The sequence below is a fragment of the Danio rerio genome, chromosome 17 (genome assembly GCF_049306965.1).
Source record: "Danio rerio strain Tuebingen ecotype United States chromosome 17, GRCz12tu, whole genome shotgun sequence".
Lineage (NCBI taxonomy): Eukaryota > Metazoa > Chordata > Actinopteri > Cypriniformes > Danionidae > Danio > Danio rerio.
In genome coordinates, this window is record NC_133192.1 from 41,797,496 (window position 1) to 41,819,622 (window position 22,127).

At 34.9% G+C, this 22,127-nt stretch overlaps 1 protein-coding gene across 2 annotated transcripts in view; it reads left to right on the top strand.

The window, feature by feature from the left end:
- ubr1 (ubiquitin protein ligase E3 component n-recognin 1) overlaps positions 1 to 22,127 on the top strand; it is a 79,672-nt gene that overhangs the window by 4,655 nt on the left and 52,890 nt on the right. For both annotated transcript variants that reach the window (XM_021467517.3, XM_073927873.1), the window contains exons 2-8: positions 5,930 to 6,195; positions 11,303 to 11,381; positions 13,717 to 13,827; positions 18,673 to 18,800; positions 19,663 to 19,801; positions 20,846 to 20,908; positions 20,995 to 21,118. In XM_021467517.3, the coding sequence (XP_021323192.1) occupies positions 5,930 to 6,195; positions 11,303 to 11,381; positions 13,717 to 13,827; positions 18,673 to 18,800; positions 19,663 to 19,801; positions 20,846 to 20,908; positions 20,995 to 21,118 (910 nt within the window). The remainder of the gene's footprint in view (positions 1 to 5,929; positions 6,196 to 11,302; positions 11,382 to 13,716; positions 13,828 to 18,672; positions 18,801 to 19,662; positions 19,802 to 20,845; positions 20,909 to 20,994; positions 21,119 to 22,127) is intronic.

A 22,127-nucleotide genomic window follows, 5' to 3' on the forward strand; every position in this document is an offset into this window, starting at 1 on the left:
CTGGTGATGAGCCGTGCCTGGTTTTCTTCAAATGTAATGCCTCGCATTCACTCCAAAGAGTTCAATTTTAGTCTCATCAGACCAGAGAATTTTGTTTCTTATGCTCTGAGAGTCCTTTAGATGCCTTTTGGCAAATTCCAGGCGGGGACTGGCTTCCGTCTGGCCACTCTACCATACAGGCCTGATTGGTGGATTGCTGCACAGATGGTTGCCTTTCTGTAAGGTTCTCATCTCTCCACAGAAGAATACTGGAGCTTGGACAGAGTGACCAGGGTGTCATTGATCACCTCCCTGACTAAGGCCCTTCTCCCCTCGATCACTCAGCTGCGATGGGCGGCCAGCTCTAGATAGAGTCCTGGTGATTCCAAACATCTTCCACTTACGGATTATGGAGGCCACTGTGCCCATTGAAACTTTCAGAGCAGCTGAAAATTTTCTGTAACCTTCCCCAGCTTTGTGCCTCGAGACAATCCTGTCTCGTAGATCTACTGACGATTCCTTTGTCTTCATGCTTGGTTTGTGCTTTGACATGCACTGTCAACCCCGGGACCTTATATAGACAGGTGTATGCCTTTTCATGTCCAATCGACTGAATTTACTACAGGTGAACTCCAATTAAACTGCTGAAACATTTTAAGAATGATCAGTGGAAACAGAATGTACCTGAGATATGGAATGAATACATAAAACCTTATCATTTTTATTGTTTTAAAATGTAATTAAATTAATATTTTTGGTTGTGAGGCCAGTTGAATGTGTAAGTAGCCATGCATAAGCATAAAGTTCCATATATGCACATATATCTAGTTTTTTAAACTGTAGATATAAAAATATTTACAGTATGTCAATCATACGTTCAAACCATCATGAACCATGATACCGGATGGTATACCGCTAGAATCTTCGATAATAATAATAATAATAATAATAATAATAATAAAATGCATATTTCTTTTTTCAATAAAACAAAATGCTGGTAATAGATTTAATATATTTTCTTGACTTCTTAATTTTAATGCCTCAAGATAGTTTGAAATGTTGACATTACTCGCTTCCTGTTGATTTGTGAGACAGAACATGAATCTGCTTTCATAATGTAATATAATCAAGCCATGCCATGGTTGTTTGAATTCCATTGGATTGCATAACAGCCTCATTCGTTAGTCATTTGATGTTGGAAATAACCAGCACTTTGAAAATAAGTGTCAGGTTGTTGGAGCCTCAGGGCTGGCCCCTGGACAGATCTTAGCTGCATCAGACAGGTGTAGAATTTATTTAAAGCAGGCACTTTTATTGGTTGGTATCATGATTTTGATTGTTTTGAAGGGGTCAAAGATCATTTGTGTGATGATTTCTCTGTGCATTTAAGTAGCTCTAAGGTGGTTTGATTTAACCAATGCAAATTGTTATTTTTGCATTTAATGTGCTTTGATAAGCATACTAATTCTTAATGGCACTAGCAGATACCTAATATTCCGGAGGGCTAATAATTCTGACTTCCAACTGCATATTATTTCCACCCAGCAAAGGAAAGAGAACTAAATACAATAGAATAAAAATATGAAACAAATTGTGCATAAGCATCTTCACTGTAAAAAAACACTTTGGCTACAAAAGTTCAGAGCAGTGAGGGCTTTTCTTGTCGTATTAACGATAAAAACAGGCAGTCACTTTAATTGTTTCTCTTTCACATGTCTCAACTCGTTTGTTTATTACACAAATGAGGGTTAATATGAATAATCACTAAACACCGCGTTTTGACACTTATTTGACCATTAAAACGCTAGCGTTACGATGAGATGTGTGCGCTCTGCTCGTCTCAGTGTGCAAATGAGACCGAATGCTGACTGCATGCTCCTGACTGTGTGTGCGCGCCGCAGAGCAACACGTGTACAACTGGAAAGGGGTGGTATAGGTTCATGTACCATCCGTTCATTTCCGGTATATGATGCAATAATCGTTTATTTCAATTACAGGTTTTTCATAATCGTTAGAAGCCAAAACCGAAATCGGATTTTCGATTATTTGCACAGCCCTACCAGCAGGCTGTGCTTTTCAGACCAAAAATAGCCTGATTTTCACCATTTTTTTTTATGTGATGTGATATTAAATGTTAAATCTAGATTAATATTAAGGATGTGACACATATTCAAGTGTATATTTTCAGTCTTTTGTTTAGCACTTATTAAGATTATATACCACTACACATTATTATATAGCTCACCTACTTTCCAAAAGTTGCATGTATATAAAAAATTGTGTTCGAGTCTGGCCGAGCTGGGTGAATATGCACGTGCAACACCTTTAGAAAACCTAAACAACTGCCTGCCGTTAAGTTCTTTAGGGTTCCTTTAAGGAAAAACAATGAATATATTTTGTGCACATGTTGTCCAAAACTTTTAGATTACATTATTTTAAAATGTAAGTTTTTGCATAAAGTACGCAGTTAGCTTGGTTATATAAACATACCCTAATTTACGCATTTGCACAACTGTATTAAAACTAAATAATATCATGAGTGTCTTGCAAAATTATCCACAAACTATTCATTTAATGTATGACTAAATTCTTTACTACTGTTTTGTCAAGACAGTTACTCCAAGTTGCCCCTTGTTGTTACAAATAAAAGTACAATGTCAAGCGTGTCACACTGCAGACACAGGGCGGAAGTAGTCAGCCTTCATCAGCGCTCCCAAACTCAATTTCCCTGGGGGCTGCTGGAGGCAGAGTCTTGGTGAGGCTGGGCAGCATCAGCTTTTCCACAAGAAACTGGTTATATTATTAATTCTACATTTTTAATTTCATTATTTTTTCATTGTTTTTTGTGTTAAAAAGTAAAAATAAAAAGATTTAAGAAGATTGGAATTTTTAAACACAAATTAAGAAAAAAATCGAATTAAAAATAAATATAAATAAATAAATCAGTAATAAATAGTACTACTACTACTACTACTAATAATAATTAGATTTAATGATTGTATTGTGTGAGGCAATACAAATACAATGCAAGTTGCGTGATGCAAATGACCCAAAAATAACGGTGCAACCCTATAATTGGTCCAGGTTACAGGGGACTCTTATTGCTGATGGACAGGTGTCGATTTGTGAGTGCAGATGATTACATTATGCGGCATTAAGTTTCCTACTTTTATTTTATCCCTCCGCGTAAGCATCACTTTGATTTCTTTTGTTAGAGAGAGAGACCTCACATTAAAGAGTCCCTATTTTGGGTTTTTGAGAATGACCTTCCATGTAGTGTGTAACAGCTCTAAGTGAAGTGAAATATCCAGCTAAGGCTTAAATTTGAAAGTGTACAGTGTTTAAAACTGATGATTCGTTATATAAAAGAGTGTACTTAGCCGTTTTGGCGTGACATGAATACGAAACTTAAGCCCCGCATAGTTGTTGTGTGTGCGAACCCGGGAACATTTTTACCTGCAGCCCCGCCCACTAGCAAAGAAAAGAGGCTAGACCGCCCTTAGTGTTATTTTCTCTACCCAAAGATGAAACTGTGAAGAGTCAGTGGTTGAAGTTTATTTTTTGCAAAAATACCTTAGCATTATAGCCCAGCCTTGTGCTGTGTTCCCTGGAATCTACACGCTTACAGCAGGGGATTCGTCTGCCGTTTGGTAAAGTAAGGATCAGAAAAGACTACTGTTGTCAGATTTTGTCAGAGCTTGACAGGAACTTTACAGTACACTGTTCATAGACCAGTTTCTTCATCCAATTCACAAGTGTAAGTAAGTGCTATTAAAGTGGTTGCCCCCTTGTTTTATCTATCTTGCAAATTATGTATTTAATTGTGTTTGGTTACTTTAATCAATTATACTGTATCTGGTTAACTCTTTATATTCTCATATCGTGTCTAATACCATGTTAAAAAACACGACAAGTGATGCTTTGTTTACGGATTTAAATGGTTTGTTAGCTTGCGTTTCACTGCCGCTTGTTGTTGCTATGGCCATCATCAGCTGTTCTTACACACGTGCAGCGGTCAAGGTTCAAAATAGTTCAGTTTTTGCCACTGTGTGGATTAATACAAAATGTGTGTCATTGTTTAGAATAGAGCAATATGCTGGTGTTTAACTGCATACACATACCTGCCAACATCTGTTGGTGAGGTGAGGGTGAGGTGTCTGATTAACAATCAGGGCTGGAGCAAGCTGAACTGGCGCTCTAGGCGAACGACTATCACGATGCCCTCAACATGAAAGTGAAAAAGAAAGTGACCGGTTTGTAGATAAAATTGAGGACCGGGAGGGAGGGGGTGGGTATCTCAGATGAAAGTGAGGACTGGGGGGTAGGGTTGGGCGATGTTGATCAATTTGGCATCATATGATGTCTAATGTGAAGCATCATGATGGACGATGGCTTCGCCGTCGTAGGCAGGGGGTGAGGGTCATTGTTTAATATAAATGAATTAATTAAATGTAGCCTACTGTTTTCACTACCCGACCCTCTTGGTCTTTGCTTTACCCAGAACCAATGCAATAAATAAATAAAGTTGCACACAAATTGCTACAACCGCGAAAATGTGAAGCGCTGAAGATAAGAGAATAAAAATAACACTGACAGATTTTGTTTTAGAAACCACCTACAATTACTAATAATGGAATATTTTATTAGTTATCATGTGCTGAATGTAAATTCCTTATTTACACTTTTTCATAAGTGGATAAAAGACTTCCAGTGTCTTCAAGTCAGCTATAAAAATAACTAAAGCATTCACTATAAATTCTGTGGGATGGGGTTTGCAGGTAACAGCTTTTGCCATTAAATGTAAATATTTTAAGAGCGAGAGGTACTGTACATTCCTTCATTTAATCCTCACGATGCTGTCAGCCGTGCAAGCAGCAGCTATATGTAACATTTAACACAACTCATGAAAAGACCTTTATTGCTATTAAGATGACATGCAAATAATGGGCTCTATTTTGACGATCCATGCTCAACGTGCAAGGCGCAGGGCGCAAACTTATTAAGGGCTTGTCAGAATCCACTTTGTGCCGTGGCGCATGGTCTAAAAGGGTTAAGCTTATTTTCTTAATGAGTTATAGGTGTGTTTTGAGAATAAACCAATCAGAGTCTCATCTCTCATTCTCTTTAAGAGCCAGTTGCGTCGCGCCATAGCGAATTTGCTATTTACATGATAGACTTTGTAAGTGGAAAATTTAAACACTTCACTAGAGAGAAAACTGTTAAACAGAGCATCTACAGCGCGAGAATGAGAGATGAGCCTACTCATTATTTACTTTCACTTTTGCTCTCGTGGATAAGGAAACCTTGTACGCACAGACAGCCATTAGCCTCTAAATAATTAATTTCATTTGTTAAGCGCAAAGATTTGTTTTAAAACTATTTCTAAATGCAGTTCTAATTTTCAGCAAACGAACAAATGAACAGTAATAATGAAGTGTGATCAAAAAACTTCGACTATGGCATCGTTCATCGGGCCAACCCTACTAGGTTGGCTATACTGTGGTATTGTTGTGAAAATTAACTTTAATCCTTTATTCCCTGCAGCTGAATGTCCACGCCTTCAACCAAAAGATCTGAACACAATTCATTTATTCAAATTTGAGTCGACTATTTAGTTAAAGAATCAATAGTTTTAATCATCATGCACTTTCAAATTTAAATCTCACCTGGATGTTTCCATTCATTAGTGCTGTGATACACACTGCATACAAAAGCTCATTAAAAAAATATATAAAAATAATAGGGGCTCTTTAAAGTCCCAAAAAACATAAAAATGGTCCTTGTAACTCCATTTCAATATATGATCCTTAAAATGGTTTGGTAGCCAAAAATGCAATTCTTAATCCTTTTAATTTTAAATTAATTTAAATTAATTTAAATCATTATGTGGTGCAATTAGTTGGCATTTTTGTATTATTTATTCTCTGTTTTTTGTTTGTTTTGCCACCAGAAATGGCAAGAGGCTTCAAACAGAGGATCTGCCATACTCCGCTATCTGGGGGAGCAGGTCCCCCTTATTTACTGCCTGGAGGTGGAGCTTCAACATGCGGAGGAGGAGCTAAAGGTTGAGCAACGCCTCCTGTATCCTCTGGAGTACTTTCTTTTTGGAGAAGAGCCTTGTGTCGGCCTGGAGAAACTACAGCGGTACAACAGCAGCTCATCAGCTCAGCAGTGTGGACGCGTCTTCAAAGAGGGAGAAACTGTGTATTCCTGCAGGTTAGAGACCAGGGCCACTGTGGTCATGTACTTCTTGGTTAACGCAACAACCATTGTCTTCTTTTAATGTCTGTAACTGTCTGCGCTCATGTTGATTCCAATAGCAATGCTGAATCATATGCAATTATTTTAAAGTATCAGGAGGATTCATTCTATTTGTTTATTAATTTATGATTTTTACAAACGTCAGGTCCAGTTTCAGTAATACAGATAAAAAAGCTTGCATAACATATACAGTTGAAGTCAGAATTATTAGCTCGCCTTGCCCCCCTCTTAATTTTGTAAACACATTTCTAGTCATGATAGTGTTAATAACTGAGCAATTCCAGCGTCATGGACGTGACATTTGCAGTAAAAACTCAAAACATAAATTCACATAGAAAGTATACGTTAACATTATATTGAAACTTTAGTTTATATTTTCCAGAACAAGTGATCACAGAGTTAGGGGACCAGAAAAATATCAATCTTTACATATGTTTTGTACTTTAAATGAGATAAATAAACATGCGTAATGGATGGGACAAAAAGTCACTAATGTTAATCAAAATGATAAGAGTCTACTCTCTATAAAACAAAAATGATTATTTATTTTTTTTATTTTATTTAATATTTCCACTTTTATGAGGAAAATGTGTCATTATGGATGTGACATCTCTCTGTTATGAACGTGACATGTGAAATTGCCACTTGTAGGACTTTGAAAACATTAACAGATGCTTTTTTGAGTATTTCTTAAGTACTGTAAAATACTTGCTTACCCAAAAATCTCAGAAACAGTCTCCTTACTTTGGTGAAAACTTGGTCATGGCAAGGTTGACATTTGCAAGGAATTGCTCAACTAATTTTTAATAACTGATTTATTTTATTTTTGCCATGATGACAGTACATAGCTTTACTAGGTAATTTTCAAGATACTAGTATTAAGCTTAAAGTGACATTTAAAGTGCGTAACTAGGTTACTTAGGCAAGTTAGGGTAATTAGGCAAGTCATTGTATAACACTTTATTTTGATGGTCTATTTGAGTATTAGTTGACTGTCTGCTTATCATCTGTTGATACTGCTGCTAAACAGACATTTAACTGACTATAAGAAACTTTGCAAGAAATGTCAACTTACACTAACCCTAAGCCTAAAGGCTCCTACACACCAGGACGCATTTCGTTTGCGTTTATCGTTAGCGTTTTACGAGACGTTTTTCTATATTCAAACCCAAGCACTTTTCAATGGCGTCAAGCTGAAGAGTATGCAAAATTAGTCTTTTGACGTTAGATGGTGCTGCAAAACTTTAAGCTTCTAACACCCGCTTTTAACACAGAATAAGAGAAGGAGAGGATGTTCACACACTTGTTGTTAAAGTTACTGGTGACTCAAACAAGCATGGATGGTTCAAGCAGCTGCTCCAGCTCACAAGAGCAATAAGCAGCTCCACGTTCATATCGTCTCTGGGCATCTTCTTCAATGTGCGCTCGCATTGACAGTTTTGCGCTTGAGCGCCTCCAAGTGCTGTTTACTGTAACTTCAGCAGCTCCATGCACGTGAACAAAAGTGCCGATCGGATTGGTGGAGAAGGTTTTGACGTGGCGCGTCAAAACAAAAAAACTAGCATGTGCCGTTTTTTTTTTTATCAATGACGCTTTTGTGCCAGGTGTTTTGCGCGTTGGTGTGCGTAATCACATTGATGCCCTGTATTTAGTCACGAGGCGTTAAACGTTGACGGAAAACGCGAGCAAAAAATGTCTCGGTGTGCACAGGCCTTAAGCCTAACCCCAACCCTAACCTCAACCTAGTAGTCTACTTATAATCTAATAAATTCAACAAACAGACCATCAAAATAAAGTGTGATCCATCGTAAAACAGTGGTTTGTTCTGTAGGCGCTTAAGGTGTGTAACAATAATAAAAATATTGACCTTAAAAGGTTTTTAAAAAAAAATAAAAACTGCTTTTATTCTAGCCAAAATAAAACAAATCGGACTTTCTACAGAAGAAAAAAATACTATTGGAAACACTGTTAAAAAAATCCTTGCTCTGTTAAACGTCATTTGGAGACCATTCGAAAAAGAAAAAAACATTCACTGGAGGTCTAATAATTTTGACTTCAACTGTATGTTCAAACATAACTGAAAATGAGCGAATGAGGAAAAGCAAATAAATAGCGTAAATAAATTTGATAGAATAAAGATATAAATAAAACAGTGCTTTAAGTGTCTCAGACAGGTCTAAAGGTCCTGGTATACTTGAAACAAAACCAAAAAAAGAACAGAAATGACATCATTTTGAACAAAATCTGTCCAAAATTAAGTTCTTTCTGAATTCGTATGGGCAGAAAAAAGCAAACTTTTGGGGGTATTACATTTTGACCTTTGAGCTACCACTGATCCATTGTGTTTATGTAAACGGTGGGTGTGTTCAGGAGCTTTGCCTTTTTTTGAATGTGTTTACTTCTGCCCCCAATTCACTTCATATTTTTATGGAGGTCAAAAAGGAGAACAATAATAACATCAAGATGAACAAACTGAAGAGTCAAGTTGGTTTTTTTCGGAGCAGAGCAGATGTTTACGGAACAATTGTTGTTGTGTTAAGGAGTAAACCGGTACACACCAGCAACAAGATGCATGTACAACTCCACCTTCTGTAGCACAGGGGTGTGTGTGTATGTTTGCAAACAGTATACCATCACTCAGTCTATTAGAATTTATTTTGCTCTCAAACAAAAAAAGAAATAAAAAACAACTAAAGTTTGTTCTTCCTTTTAGTTTGAAGTATACTGGAGCCTTAACTGTTGACTTTTAACATTGACAGAAAGCAGCAGCTGTATTTAATTTAAATATTGAACGCATGGATATCAATATATCTGATTTCTTCCCCAACTATTTACATTCCATGAAGACACAACTGACTGTTTATGAGGAAGATTATGAGATGCAGGAAGTATTTATGCCTGCAGATTAACAGCACGCCAGCACTGGATGCGTTGTTGCTTGGTCAAACACTTATACATATTGGAACTAATACTAAGCCAAACTGCGCTGCTTAAAACACTGCATTATAAACAAGGTGAAACTATGGCAGGACAGATTGATGACTGATGTGTGCCAACACACCGTAACAATGACTTATTTTAGTAGAACTGCAATGCGGATAATTGAAAGCACAGCTGGTGTCAATATACAGTGGGGGAAATAAGTATTCAAGACATGATGTTTTTTCCTGGGAATAATGTTTCTAAAGGAGCTGTTGACATGGACTTAGACCAGATTTTGTTAGAAACCCAAACAATACTAACATAAAAATAAAACTGAAATATTAATTATGTGTAATAACACTGTCATAAAACGAGAAGAAAGTATGGAAGTACTGAAACATATATAATACTTTATAAAAGGCTTTTTTGGTTATTGCAGCTTAAAGATGCCTCTCATATGGAGAATGAATCACATGCATTGCTCAGGTGTGAGTTTTTGACTTCCAACAGAGTGTAAAAATCTTGATGGTTCTGTGGATCTCGTCTATCAGATCTGATTTTTATTTTGTATTCTCTATTGGATTCAAGTTAGGTGAGTGGCTGGACCATTCTACAGCTTAATTTGTTTATTTATTTTTTCTCTGAAACTAGGGCTAGGCGATATGGTCTTTTTTTATAAGTCCCCTATTGTTTTCCCTAACTCCATTTAAACAAATCAATGTAAACTTTACACTTGAGTTGATCAATAAAAGCAATTTATCACCCAGCCCTATCTGAAATCATTTGTGAGTTTCCTTGGCTGTGTTTTGGATCATTGTCTTGCTAAAATGTCTACCCTGGGTTCATCTTCATCATCCTGCTAATGTATATGTTGGACTGAAGGGGCTAATATGAATTTACGATGACAAAGGGCAGATGGTTCTGTATAAGTACTAAGAGATTCTAGCTGCTGTCTGGGCTTTCACTGCCTTTGTACAGCTCCCTTTCTACATGTGTTCCATACTGTTTTCCTGTGTCATTTTATTTTATTACACATAACTTCATTTGTAGACTAATTTGATTTTAGTTTTCTTTGCATGCATGGAATTATTTGGTTGTTACCAACAAATTTCAAATCAACAGCATTTTTTTTTCTATATAGATATATTTTAGAAAAGCCATATCTAAAATATTTCAGTATTGCCTTATATCAAAATATCTATATATATTTTAAATGTGATGTAAACAAATTGAAACCAAAATAAAAACTTTTTTTACCTCACAAATAATCTAAAAACCTTCAATTTCTTCATTATGCTTGTCGTTGTCAAGATACTAAACAACACTTTTCCTTTACTTTTTTTTACTGACATCACATTGTGTTACCTTAAATAGTAAACGAAGGTTCTAACATTAGTAATACAATTACATTAGTAAAATAAACTCAAGCAATGCGTCATATTTAGTATTTATTATTTTATAACCCTAAAGTACTTATTTGCTCACAGGTATTTGTATCAGATTCTAGAAAATAGTATTGATAACAGGATTGATAAAAACCGGTTTCGACTTTCGGTATCGATAAAATCTAAATGATACCCTTGCCTAATTATAAGTGTAGTAATTATAAAGCAAACAGTGTGTTTTGATCAGGATCAAATATATTATCTGTATTTAGTTATTTTTCCTCCAAGTACTTATTTGCTTACAGATATTTGTAAACAGCTAGATAGTTCAACAGTTGTAAAATGACTTAATTTATTTAATTTATTTATTTTTATTTATTTTATTTATTTTTTTACATATTTTTGATATTGTATCAGATTATATAAAATAGTATCAATAGCATTAACGATAGTCAGTATCGATAAAATCTAAATGTTATCCATCCTTAATTTTTAGTGTATTAAGTATAAAGCGAAGTGTGTGTTTTGTGCACGTGATCTACTGATTTCATTGTTTTGGAGCAGCTCCGTTCCACAGTAAAAGCAGCAACTTCTTCAATTATGTGTTGAATTTAATGTGTTTGCAATGGATTCCATGTATGTTTTTTTTTTTTTCATGCAGTTAAATGCAGATGGAAATGTGTTGGTTGCCATTGCTGTCAAATTTGTTCTATATTGCTTTCCTTTTCTTCAAGTGTGCTTTTGTTTATTTCTAGGGATTGTGCAATCGATCCCACCTGTGTGCTCTGCATAGAATGCTTCCAGAAGAGTGTGCACAAAAGCCATCGCTACAAGGTACACACACTGTTAATGATTTTTATGAATACTAGTGAATAAACTGTGATTGTTTTCGGCATGTGTATAATACATTTTATTTATTTATTTATTTACATTCAAATGTCAGTCCGTTCTTTTGTTGTGTAAATTTGTAACATCGGTAAAAAAAATCTATGAAGATTTACTGTATGTATTATTTATGAGTAGGCTCGCTTGGAATCTGTGTGCGCAGAAATCTGCAGATTTTTAGCCCATCATTGAGTCTATGTATTTACTTGTGTAAATTTATATTTGCTCAGTTTTAAATTAATTTCACTAATATTATTGTGATATTATAATAATAGTTAAATCAAGTTGTTTATATGATTTATTTACAATACAGCTTGTAAAGTAATATTTTCTGTCTTTTAGTAGATATAATATATGAGTATATGACTTGCTTTGCTTTTAAATAACCAGGAAACATGCGCACGTCTAGAATTCTCAAAGGCAGGTGCTCGATCAAAAACTGATCTAATTGGATTTGCATTGTAAACATTAAATAAAAGTTAAAAGTGTGTTTTTTTATTTTATTTCATAGATTAAGTTTTTGGTTATGATACTTCTAAAATCATTCTGCATAAATTCACAGATGTTGTTTACAAAAATTCTCAGCAGAAATAACAAAAATGTCTTCAGATTCTGTCCTGCCCTACTTATGAGTGTGAATAAGGTATTAACATTAGTTTTATTAAATAAATGTCTGATTATATATGTTTTTTTTTTTTTCCGGAAAATGACGGTTGATAACGATAACATGATGATAATGATATCTATTTTAAATAAAAACTTTTTTGCTGTGATTTAAATATCAGGAGTATTCTATCAAGTATTGATTTATTTACTTTTCTAAAGTAAAAAAAAAAAGTAAAATGTAATAAAACATGTCTGAAAACATGGAACTTTTTGTTAATTTATGCAAAAAGAAAAAAAAAACCTCTAAATTATATGTTTATTTAAAAATATTGGAATTTGTTTTAAGAAATTGGAATAAATTATAGTATAATTGGAATTAGAATACAGTACAGTTGTGGTTTGTGCATTCAGAAAGAATTCATAGCTCTTAACTTTTTCCATATTTTTTATGTTACAGTCTTATTCCAAAATGGATTAAATTCATTTATTTCCTCAAAATTCTGCACATAATACCCCATAATGACCATGTGAAAAAAAAAAAAAAAAAAAAAAATATATATATATATATATATATATATAAATATATATATATATATATATATATATATATATATATATATATATATATATATATATATATATATATATATATATATATATATATATATATATATATTTGAAATTGTTGATAATTTATTAATCACATGTTCATAATTATTCACAGCCTTTGCCGTGAAGCTCTAAATTGAGCTCGGGTACATTCTGTTTTCATTGAGTTCACCAGTGGTAAATTCACCTGTCTAAATAAGGTCCCAGGGTTGACAGTGCATGTAAAAACACAAACCTAGCATGAAGACAAAGGAATTATCAGTAGACCTCCGAGACAGAATTGTCTCGGGGCACAAGGCTGGGGAAGGTTACAGAAAAATTTCTGCTGCTCTGAAAGTTCCAATGAGCACAGTGGACTCCATCATCCGTAAGTGGAAGATGTTTGGAATCACAAGGACTCTTCCTAGAGCTGGTCGGCCCTCTAAGCTGAGTGATCGGGGGGGGGGAAGGGCCTTTGTCAGGGAGGTGATCAATAACCTGATGGTCACGCTGTCTGAGCTCCAGCGTTTTTCTGTGGAGAGAGGAGAACCTTAAAGAAGGACAACCATCTGTACAGCAATTCACCAATCAGGCCTGTATGGTAGAGTGGCCAGACGGAAGCCAGTCCCCGCCTGGAATGCCAAAAGACAAACTAAATTTTCTTGTCTGATGAGACTAAAATTGAATTCTTTGGAGTGAATGACAGGCGTTACATTTGGAGAAAATTTTGGCAAAAATTCCCAAAGACGGGTGTGCCAAGCTCGTGGCATCATATTCAAAAAGACTTGAGGCTGTAATTGCTGCTAAAGGGGCATCAACAAAGTATTGAGCAAAGGCTGTGAATACTTGTCTGCATGTGATTTTTCGGGCTTTTATTTTTAATACATTTGCAACAATTTTTAAAAATCTTTTCTTACATTGTTATTATCTATTGTGTGTAGAATTTTGAGGATATAAATTAATTTAAGCCATTTTGGAATAAAACTGTAAAATGAAAAAATGTGAAAAGTGAAACACTTTGAGTACTTTTTGGATGTCATTTTATGTCATTTTTCTAATTATTATATTATAATTTGTCTTGCTCCCTCAGATGCACGCCTCATCAGGAGGAGGTTTTTGTGACTGTGGAGATGTGGAGGCTTGGAAAACAGGACCCTGCTGCTCTCAACATGACCCTGGCACTGAAGCAACTATGGAGACGGTAAAGTGCACTCTCCATGTTTAGATTGTTGTCCAGTTTTTTTTTTTCCATGGACATTATTGTTGAACTAACTTCCTGCCATGAGGTCAGAGAACCAGATCTGGCCCTGCATTTGTGTGGGAAAATGACACGCTGGATGCCTGGTATGCAAAACTAGTTAGATAAAAAAAAAAAAAAAACAAAAACATCAGGCACTAGAGGAGAGAAAAGAAAGGAAAGACTTTAATGAAAGTGTTTGTTGCACAATGATCATTCAGAATTTCCCTAATTTGTTTGTTGTTTTAGTTTTTTACTTTTTTTTTTTTTTTTACTTTTGACAAAAAGTAATTATATTATGTTCAATTCACTTAATTTTTTAAGGGTATATTCAATGTCTGGCGATTCAAAAAATAAGGACATGAACGAAAACATGAAATTAATTTACAAAACGCTCCAATCGTCAATTTGTGAGCAGTTTATTAATAAAAATTTTTTGATTTAAACTCAAAAATCTTCATTAACAACTTGTTAATATAAAGGTTGAGTTTAACCTTGAGTTTAAATTGTGCGCAAATAAAAAGTAAGAATTAACTAAAGGGAAAATAACAAACAAACAAACTAACTAACAAATAAAGCTAATTTAAATGCCCAGTTTAAAGCTTTAAAATGTTTTAAAAAATCGTCAGCACCTGCGAGACCAAGACAAAAAAAATACACACACACACACACACACACACACACACACACACACACACACACACACACACACACACACACACACACAGGGTTGAAGTCAGAATTATTAGCCCCCTTTGATTTTTATTACCCTAACCTGCCTTCTTAACCTAATTAACCTAGTTAAGCCTTTAAATGTCACTTTAAGCTGTATAGAAGTATCTTGAAAAATACTGTCATCATGACAAAGATAAAATAAATCAGTTATTAGAAATGAGCTATTAAAACTCTTAATTTGATTATGTATCTTTAAAGCTATTACTTTGGCAGTACTTGACAAGTCATGCCAAAAAAACTTTATTTTATATTTAAATTTAATTTGTTTAAATTCATTTAAATTTATTTTATTTAAATTTATTTTAATTTTTTTTATTTTCTTTTATTTTATTTACATTTATTTAAATTTATTATATATATATATATATATATATATATATATATATATATATATATATATATATATAATTATACTTTTAATTGTAATTTATTTCAATGTATTTTAATTTGTTTTACTTTATTTTAATTTTAACTTTATTTTGTTTTAATTTAATTAACTTTTTTATTTATTTATTTTACTTTATTTTAATTTATTTTTAATTTGTTTTTTTTATTGATTTAAATATATTGAGTAAGAGAGAGAGAGAGAAGACGGCATCCATTATTTACAGGCTTAATACTATAATCAAAAACTAAAACCATTAAACCAGGAACAAATTTGTTGCTTGAAATACAATTACCATAAACTGAAAATAAAAGAAAAAAACTTCATTTTTTTAGCATCCTACCAAGGAAATATAAATTATGTTTAGTTTAATTAAAAACTAAATCTCAGTAAAAGCTGAGTAAAACTATAAAGACATATAAAAAGCAAATGCCATGTCTTATGTCAGCAAGTGATGATGTAGTGATGATATTGGATGTGGACATGACTGGGACTGGGCTCTGGAAAAGCAGATGTTGTGATCTGTCGGAAGTGATAAGATCAGAGCTCCAGATCTACACTCGCTCGTTCACTTTACCACATCCTCACCTTTGTGGGAAAACAGCAGGTGCTTTTTCAGTGTTTGACACCCTCAGGCCAGATCTGAACACGCACATAATGAACATGACAGATGGGCCAAAGCAACAAACATCACATCCTGCTCAAAGGGCCTGCTGGGTTTGTTGTATTTTTCTTTATGTGCAGTCGCATTACCTGAGCTTTTTTGGGGGGGGGGGGGGGGGGGGGGGGGGGGGAGGGGTGTTTGTGCGTGCGTGTGTTTTTTTTTTTTTTTCTTTTAGGTTACTGCAATTACCGAGCAAATGTACATAAGAATATAAACAAATCTTGTGTTTTTGTTTGTAGCAGTGAATGAAGCCACCTAAAAGGTTGGAAAGGAATAGTAAGCTGAAAATTTTAAATATTTGAAAAATGATTACATTTACTAATAATTTATTACCTAATAATTTTAACTTTTGATACACTTGGCTCAAAGATGTAACATTAAGGGAGATGACATGGCGAAGTAAGCATAATATTTATTTTAACGCAATAGAAAATAACATATTCAAAACATCAGTATCAGTATGTTTAATCAGTGTGAATTGCAAATGAATGGATGCAGTAAGTTTTGTCAGCAGTGATGGAAAGAGTACTGAAAAATCATACTCAAGTAACAGTATCATTACTTGCCTAAAAATGTAGTGCAAGCAGAGTTAAAGTATCTGTTGCAAATATTACTCAAAGTATGAGTAAAAAGTAGACCTTTCAAAAGCACTTGAGTAGTGAGTATTACGCTGTAAAAAGCTGATGCATTTACATGTTATTTGTTTGTAAACGTAACATTCTGTAGTGCATTAATTATTGCCCAGCAGGCACACAGTATAATAAAATGTTATTATTAGGTTAGACATAGGTTGTAATACCATGTGACCAAAATTCAAGTCTAGCCAGTGTCCAAGGACAATGTTATTTTGATGTCTAAAAATGACGTTGATATTTGATTGATTTTAGGTTGTGTTAGAAAGTCATCAAAATCCAACGTTGAGCCAACATCGTAAACCAACATCAAATACTGATATTTATTCATCAGGTATCGCAGCTAAAATTCAATGTTTGATAGACATCATAGTGGTAACGTCCACACAACTTCAAGCATTAAATGTCAAGTCAGACATTGATATTTGGTTGATTTTAGGTTGGAAGTTGATATTGGCCTGACCAATTTTCATTTCCAAACAAAATGCAGCATCCCAATCTGACATCATGTTGACGTCTTGTGCCTGCTGGGTATTTAAGGCCATTTTTTCATCATACTGTAAAAATCTGTCATCTTCTCACCAGTGACATGCATCTAAACAGTCTCTGGTTGTGTAAAGATTTTGGACATCATCTTGGACACTTTTCATGCTTCCAAACTGTTTGCAATTATAAATCGCCCATGTCCTAAGCTAGTTCAGTATGATGCGATTTATCTTTTTACTTTCTATGTGTGATTTGGTTAAACAGAAATCACAGGACTGAATTTCCTAATCCTCATAGATAGGAAAAAATAAAGTATTGACTGCAGGTTGAAGGAGAGTAGTGGAGTAAAAACACAGATACCGCACTAAAAATGTACTGAAGGGAAAGTAAAAGTACACATTTTAAAAACTACTTAGTAAATTACAATTTCTGAGAGAAAAAAAACCCCACTCAATTACAGTAGTTTGAGTGTTTGTAATTTGTTTATTTACACCACTGGTTGTCAGTGCTAGTGCATTTATGCACAACAAAACATAATGCCACAAATTGGAGCAGAGCTTTGACCAACTCCCTTAAACAATAATGGAACAGCGGCTCCAAATGAATGAACACTCGCACTTTGTTTAAATAAGAGCGATAGGGATCATCAGGTGAGCTGAAGTCACACCCCAGCCTACAACAGACAAAAAGATACAAAACACAAACCAAAACAACGCAGTCCTAACACACCCGCCTTAAAAAATCTCATGTGAAAAAAAAAAAAAAGATTTTACAATAAATTAACATTTTCACTTTGGGGTGCACTCACTTTTGTTGCCAGGGGTTCAGCTATTATTGGCTGTATTTGTAGTTATTTTGAGAGGACAATAAATTTACACTGCTATACACACTTTACACTGACTACTATTCATTGTGTCAAAGTGTCATTTTTGCAGTGTTGTCCTATGAAAAGATATAAATAAATATTTGCAGAAATCGGAGGGGTGTACTCACTTTTGTGATATATATATATATATATATATATATATATATATATATATATATATATATATATATATATATATATATATATATATATATATATATATATATATATTAACACATGCGTACATGGAGTAGGACAAGTCACGTCAATTGGAGACCAAACCAACATCACAGGGGCACAAGACAAATTCGCTTAATGTGTTTAATTGTTAAGTTGTATGGCTGTAGGAAACATATCCCTTGCATTAGTTATTGACCCGGACTCTGTAATGAGTGAAGAAATGTCAACTGGGGACCCTCCTCCCACATATACATCAAAATGTTGAAGTGCCCAGATAAGCGCCTGTGTTTCCTTAGGCTAATGACTAATTCAACTAATATGAATTACATTTTTATGAGAATTTATTATTTGGTTACTAAAACCATCAGAATGAGTCTGAAGAAGAACCAATCCGGCCCCCACATGACTTGTGTCAACCTGATTCTCAAAGGGAAGACCTCTCTGTGACCCTGCTAACACAGGAGTATATACTATTTTTCATTCTTAAAAGCTTTTTGGCAATGTGGAGTTCACTCAAACTTAGCAGAGTTCTTTAACAGATTAATCAGTGGACAAATGACTGATGGAAAATTACCAATGTTGAGTTAAAGTCACGACCTAACATACAACCGACAAAAAGATACAAAACACTAACCAAAACAAAGCAGCCCTAACAACCTTTACTCAACTGTAAATGAGTTCAAGCCAGTAAAATCATGAAAAACCACATTACATGTCCCTTTGTTACAGTTGCTTGTGTGTGTGTGTGTGTGTGTGTGTGTGTGTGTGTGTGTGTGCGCGCGCGCGTGTGTGCGCGTGCGTGTGTGCGTGTGTGCGTGCGTGCGTGTGCGTCTGTGTTTGTGTGTTTGTTTGTTTTTTTCAGGATGAGTGTGTGATGGATCCAGGCCTTCAGGAAAGGGCTCAGATGCTGTTCCACCTGCTGCTGCAGTACACAACAGACATGCTGATTTGGGAGGAGAACAATGACCTGTCAGAAGAGCTCAAGCCTAAGTAAGGCCCAATCACAATTCTATTTTTGTACTCCTACCCCCTTCCCCTTGGCCCCTAAAACCAAGTGTGAAGGGGAAGGCCTTCAAATTTTACCCCTAAAGCCTGGTTTATACTGAACGCGTCTGCTAACCCCAACTCCCGAGATGAAGAAGGCATAAAAGCAGTGGTTTTTCATATTTATGTAGGCTAGACAATAAAATGTTTTGTAATATTTTAATCCTTTATATTTATATCCTATACATATTCTTATTATATCCTATATATATATATATCCTTAATATTTAAATTTTTCATATGTAAAGATATTTGCGCATTGCTCTACATCTATTGTGTAGGCTATTAAGCAGTGTGTAAGCGAGGCGCAACTCTGCGCTGGAGCTAAGACCGGGTTTGGTTTGGTCTGATGAAAAATCTATTATAGTTTCTCAAAATAGCAATGCGGCAGCAGTGCGCCTCAGAACGCCTTCCTTTTTAGACCAGAACGCCTATGGGTGCACATATGAGCGCAAATGCATTTGCTATTTAAACAACATGGTGCAAAACAGCAAAACGACACTTGCGTCAAGCTGAAACTAGCAAATAACATTTGCGCCGTGTCTTGCGCCGCATTGCACGGGGTGTATGATAGGGCCTAAAGTCAGCTTTATCGTCAATTCTGCCACATGTATAGAAATACAGAGAATTGAAATTGTTACTCTCAGACCCTGGGTGCAAACAAATAACAAAATCACTACAAGAGGAATGTAAATGTACATTAATATACACAAATTCAAAATTACATCATAACAGAAGACAGTTTTGTGAGGTGCTGTCTCGAAATGACTTTGAAAAAGGTTAAAGATTAATGTTGTTTTGTGTTCAGAGTGAAGGAAGACAGCTACTTCTGTATCCTCTACAACGATGAGCATCACTCATATGACCACGTCATCTACACACTTCAGCGAGCCATCGCCTGTGACCAGAATCAGGCTCAAGTTTATACTGCACTTATTGACAAGGAAGTAAGTATCCCGACCATCTGCTTTCTACACTACCTGACAAAAGTCTTGCCATTGATCGCAGTTGTAAGAGCAACAAATAATAACTTGACTTCTAGTTGATCATTTGGAAAAGTGGCAGAAGGTAGATTTTTCTGATGAATCATCTGTTGAACTGCATCTCAATCATCACAACTACTGCAGAAGACCCATTGGAACCTGCATGAACCCAAGATTCTCACAAAAATCAGCCAAGTTTGGTGAAGGAAAAATCATGGTTTGGGGTTACATTAAGTGTGTGGGGCGTAGGAGAGATCTGCAGAGTAGATGGCAACATCAACAGCCTGAGGTATCAAGACATTTGTGCTGCCTATTACATTACAAACCACAGGAGAGGGAAAATTTTTCCGCAGGATAGCGCTCCTTCTCATACTTCAGCCACCACATCAAAGTTCCTGAAAGCAAAGAATGTCAAGGTACTACAGGATTAGGCAGCCCAGTCACCAGACATAAACATTATGAAGCATATCAGAGGTAAGATGGAGGTATTAAAGATGAATCCAGCGAATCTTGATAAACATCTTGATGAAGAACACTTTCTTTGCCATTTCAAATGACTTTATTTATAAATTAATTGAGTCATTGCAGAGATGTATGGATGCAGTCCTCAAGCTCATGGGAATTATGCGCAATATTAATTATTTTTCCACTGCACCATAATGACTTTATATTCTATACTGTACATTATTATTTGTTAAGTGACATGACTTTTGTCTCAGCAAAGTCAGACCTTACTGTCTTAATTCAATCATTCAAAATCAAGGCATATATATATATATATATATATATATATATATATATATATATATATATATATTTTTTTTTAAATAAGCGTTGAGGCCTTTGTATTTCATATAAGACACTTCTACTAAATGATCAACTAGAAGTCAAGCTAATATTTGTTGTTTCTAAAACTTTTATAGGTGACAAGGCTTTAGTCAGGTAACGTATGTGTCGCATGGTTAACCAAGAGACTTTTTTATATTAGTGCTGTGATTCTTATGGCAGGGGCGAAGAGCAGTGAAAAGAGGGACTCTCAGAACCTGTCAACAAGCCAAGGACAATATCAGGGTAATCATAACTCACTTACATTTTAACATTAAATGCTAACATTTTGTATATGTTTCATGTGAATGTAATGTACTGATCATTTACAGCGTAACTCAGAGCACATTATCCAGAAACCCCTGCGTGTGGAGGTTCTTCACACTGCGGTTATGGCTCATCAGACTTTCGCTCTCAGACTCGGTGCATGGTTTCAGAAGATCATTGGCTATTCAGGTAGACTATTGGAAGCACTGACGGCACTTAACATTTTTTTCATAATTTTCAGGATATTTAAGATATGACCAAAAAGTATGATTAAAAATGAGCCCCGCTGATTCTTACAGTGCAAATGATAGTGATTCACTCATTATTAAATCGTTCATAAATGGGTCTTATTGTAAGTTGTTAGAATTGTATTCTAAATATAGGTCACAAAAATGTGATCTGTTTTTTTCAATTAGTAATACAAATGTTTATAATAGTTGCTGATGTTTGCCTCGCATTTTAAAATCACATTCAGATACATATTACATTTATTACATTCATTCATTCATTCATTCATTTTCTTTTCAGCTTAGTAGCTTTATTATACAGGGATCACCACAGCAGAATGAACCGCCAACATATCCAGTATATGTTTTACGCAGCTCATGCCCTTCCAGCCGCAACCCAACACTGGAAAACACCCATACACTCATACACTTGCATTCACACACATACACTATGGCCCATTTAGTTTATTTAATTCACCTGTAGCGCATGTCTTTGGACTGTGGGGCAAACTAGAGCACCCAGAGGAAACCCAGAGGAAGAACATGCAAACTCCACATAGAAATGCCAACTAACTAAGCCGGGGCTCGAATCAGTGACCTTCTTGCTGTGATACAATTGTGCTACCCACTGTGCCATTGTGATGCCCAGATTTATCACATGTATTTTCTTTTCGGCTTAGTCCTTTTATTAATCTGGGGTCACCACAGCAGAATGAACCGCCAACTTATCCAGCATATCTTTTTACCCAGCGGATGCCCTTCCAGCTGCAACCCATTTCTGTGTAACATCTCATAATTACTATCAGTCAACTTTTGATTGTAAATCTTGAAGATGTTATTGATTTTGTAGTGATTGGATTTATTGATCTGCAAGTTTTGATTTATGTTTTGTTTATTATCCTTCTTTATTTTTATTTGTGTTTTTTTGTTATGTTAATTTGTGTTTACCTTTATGTTTATTAGTTTGTTGT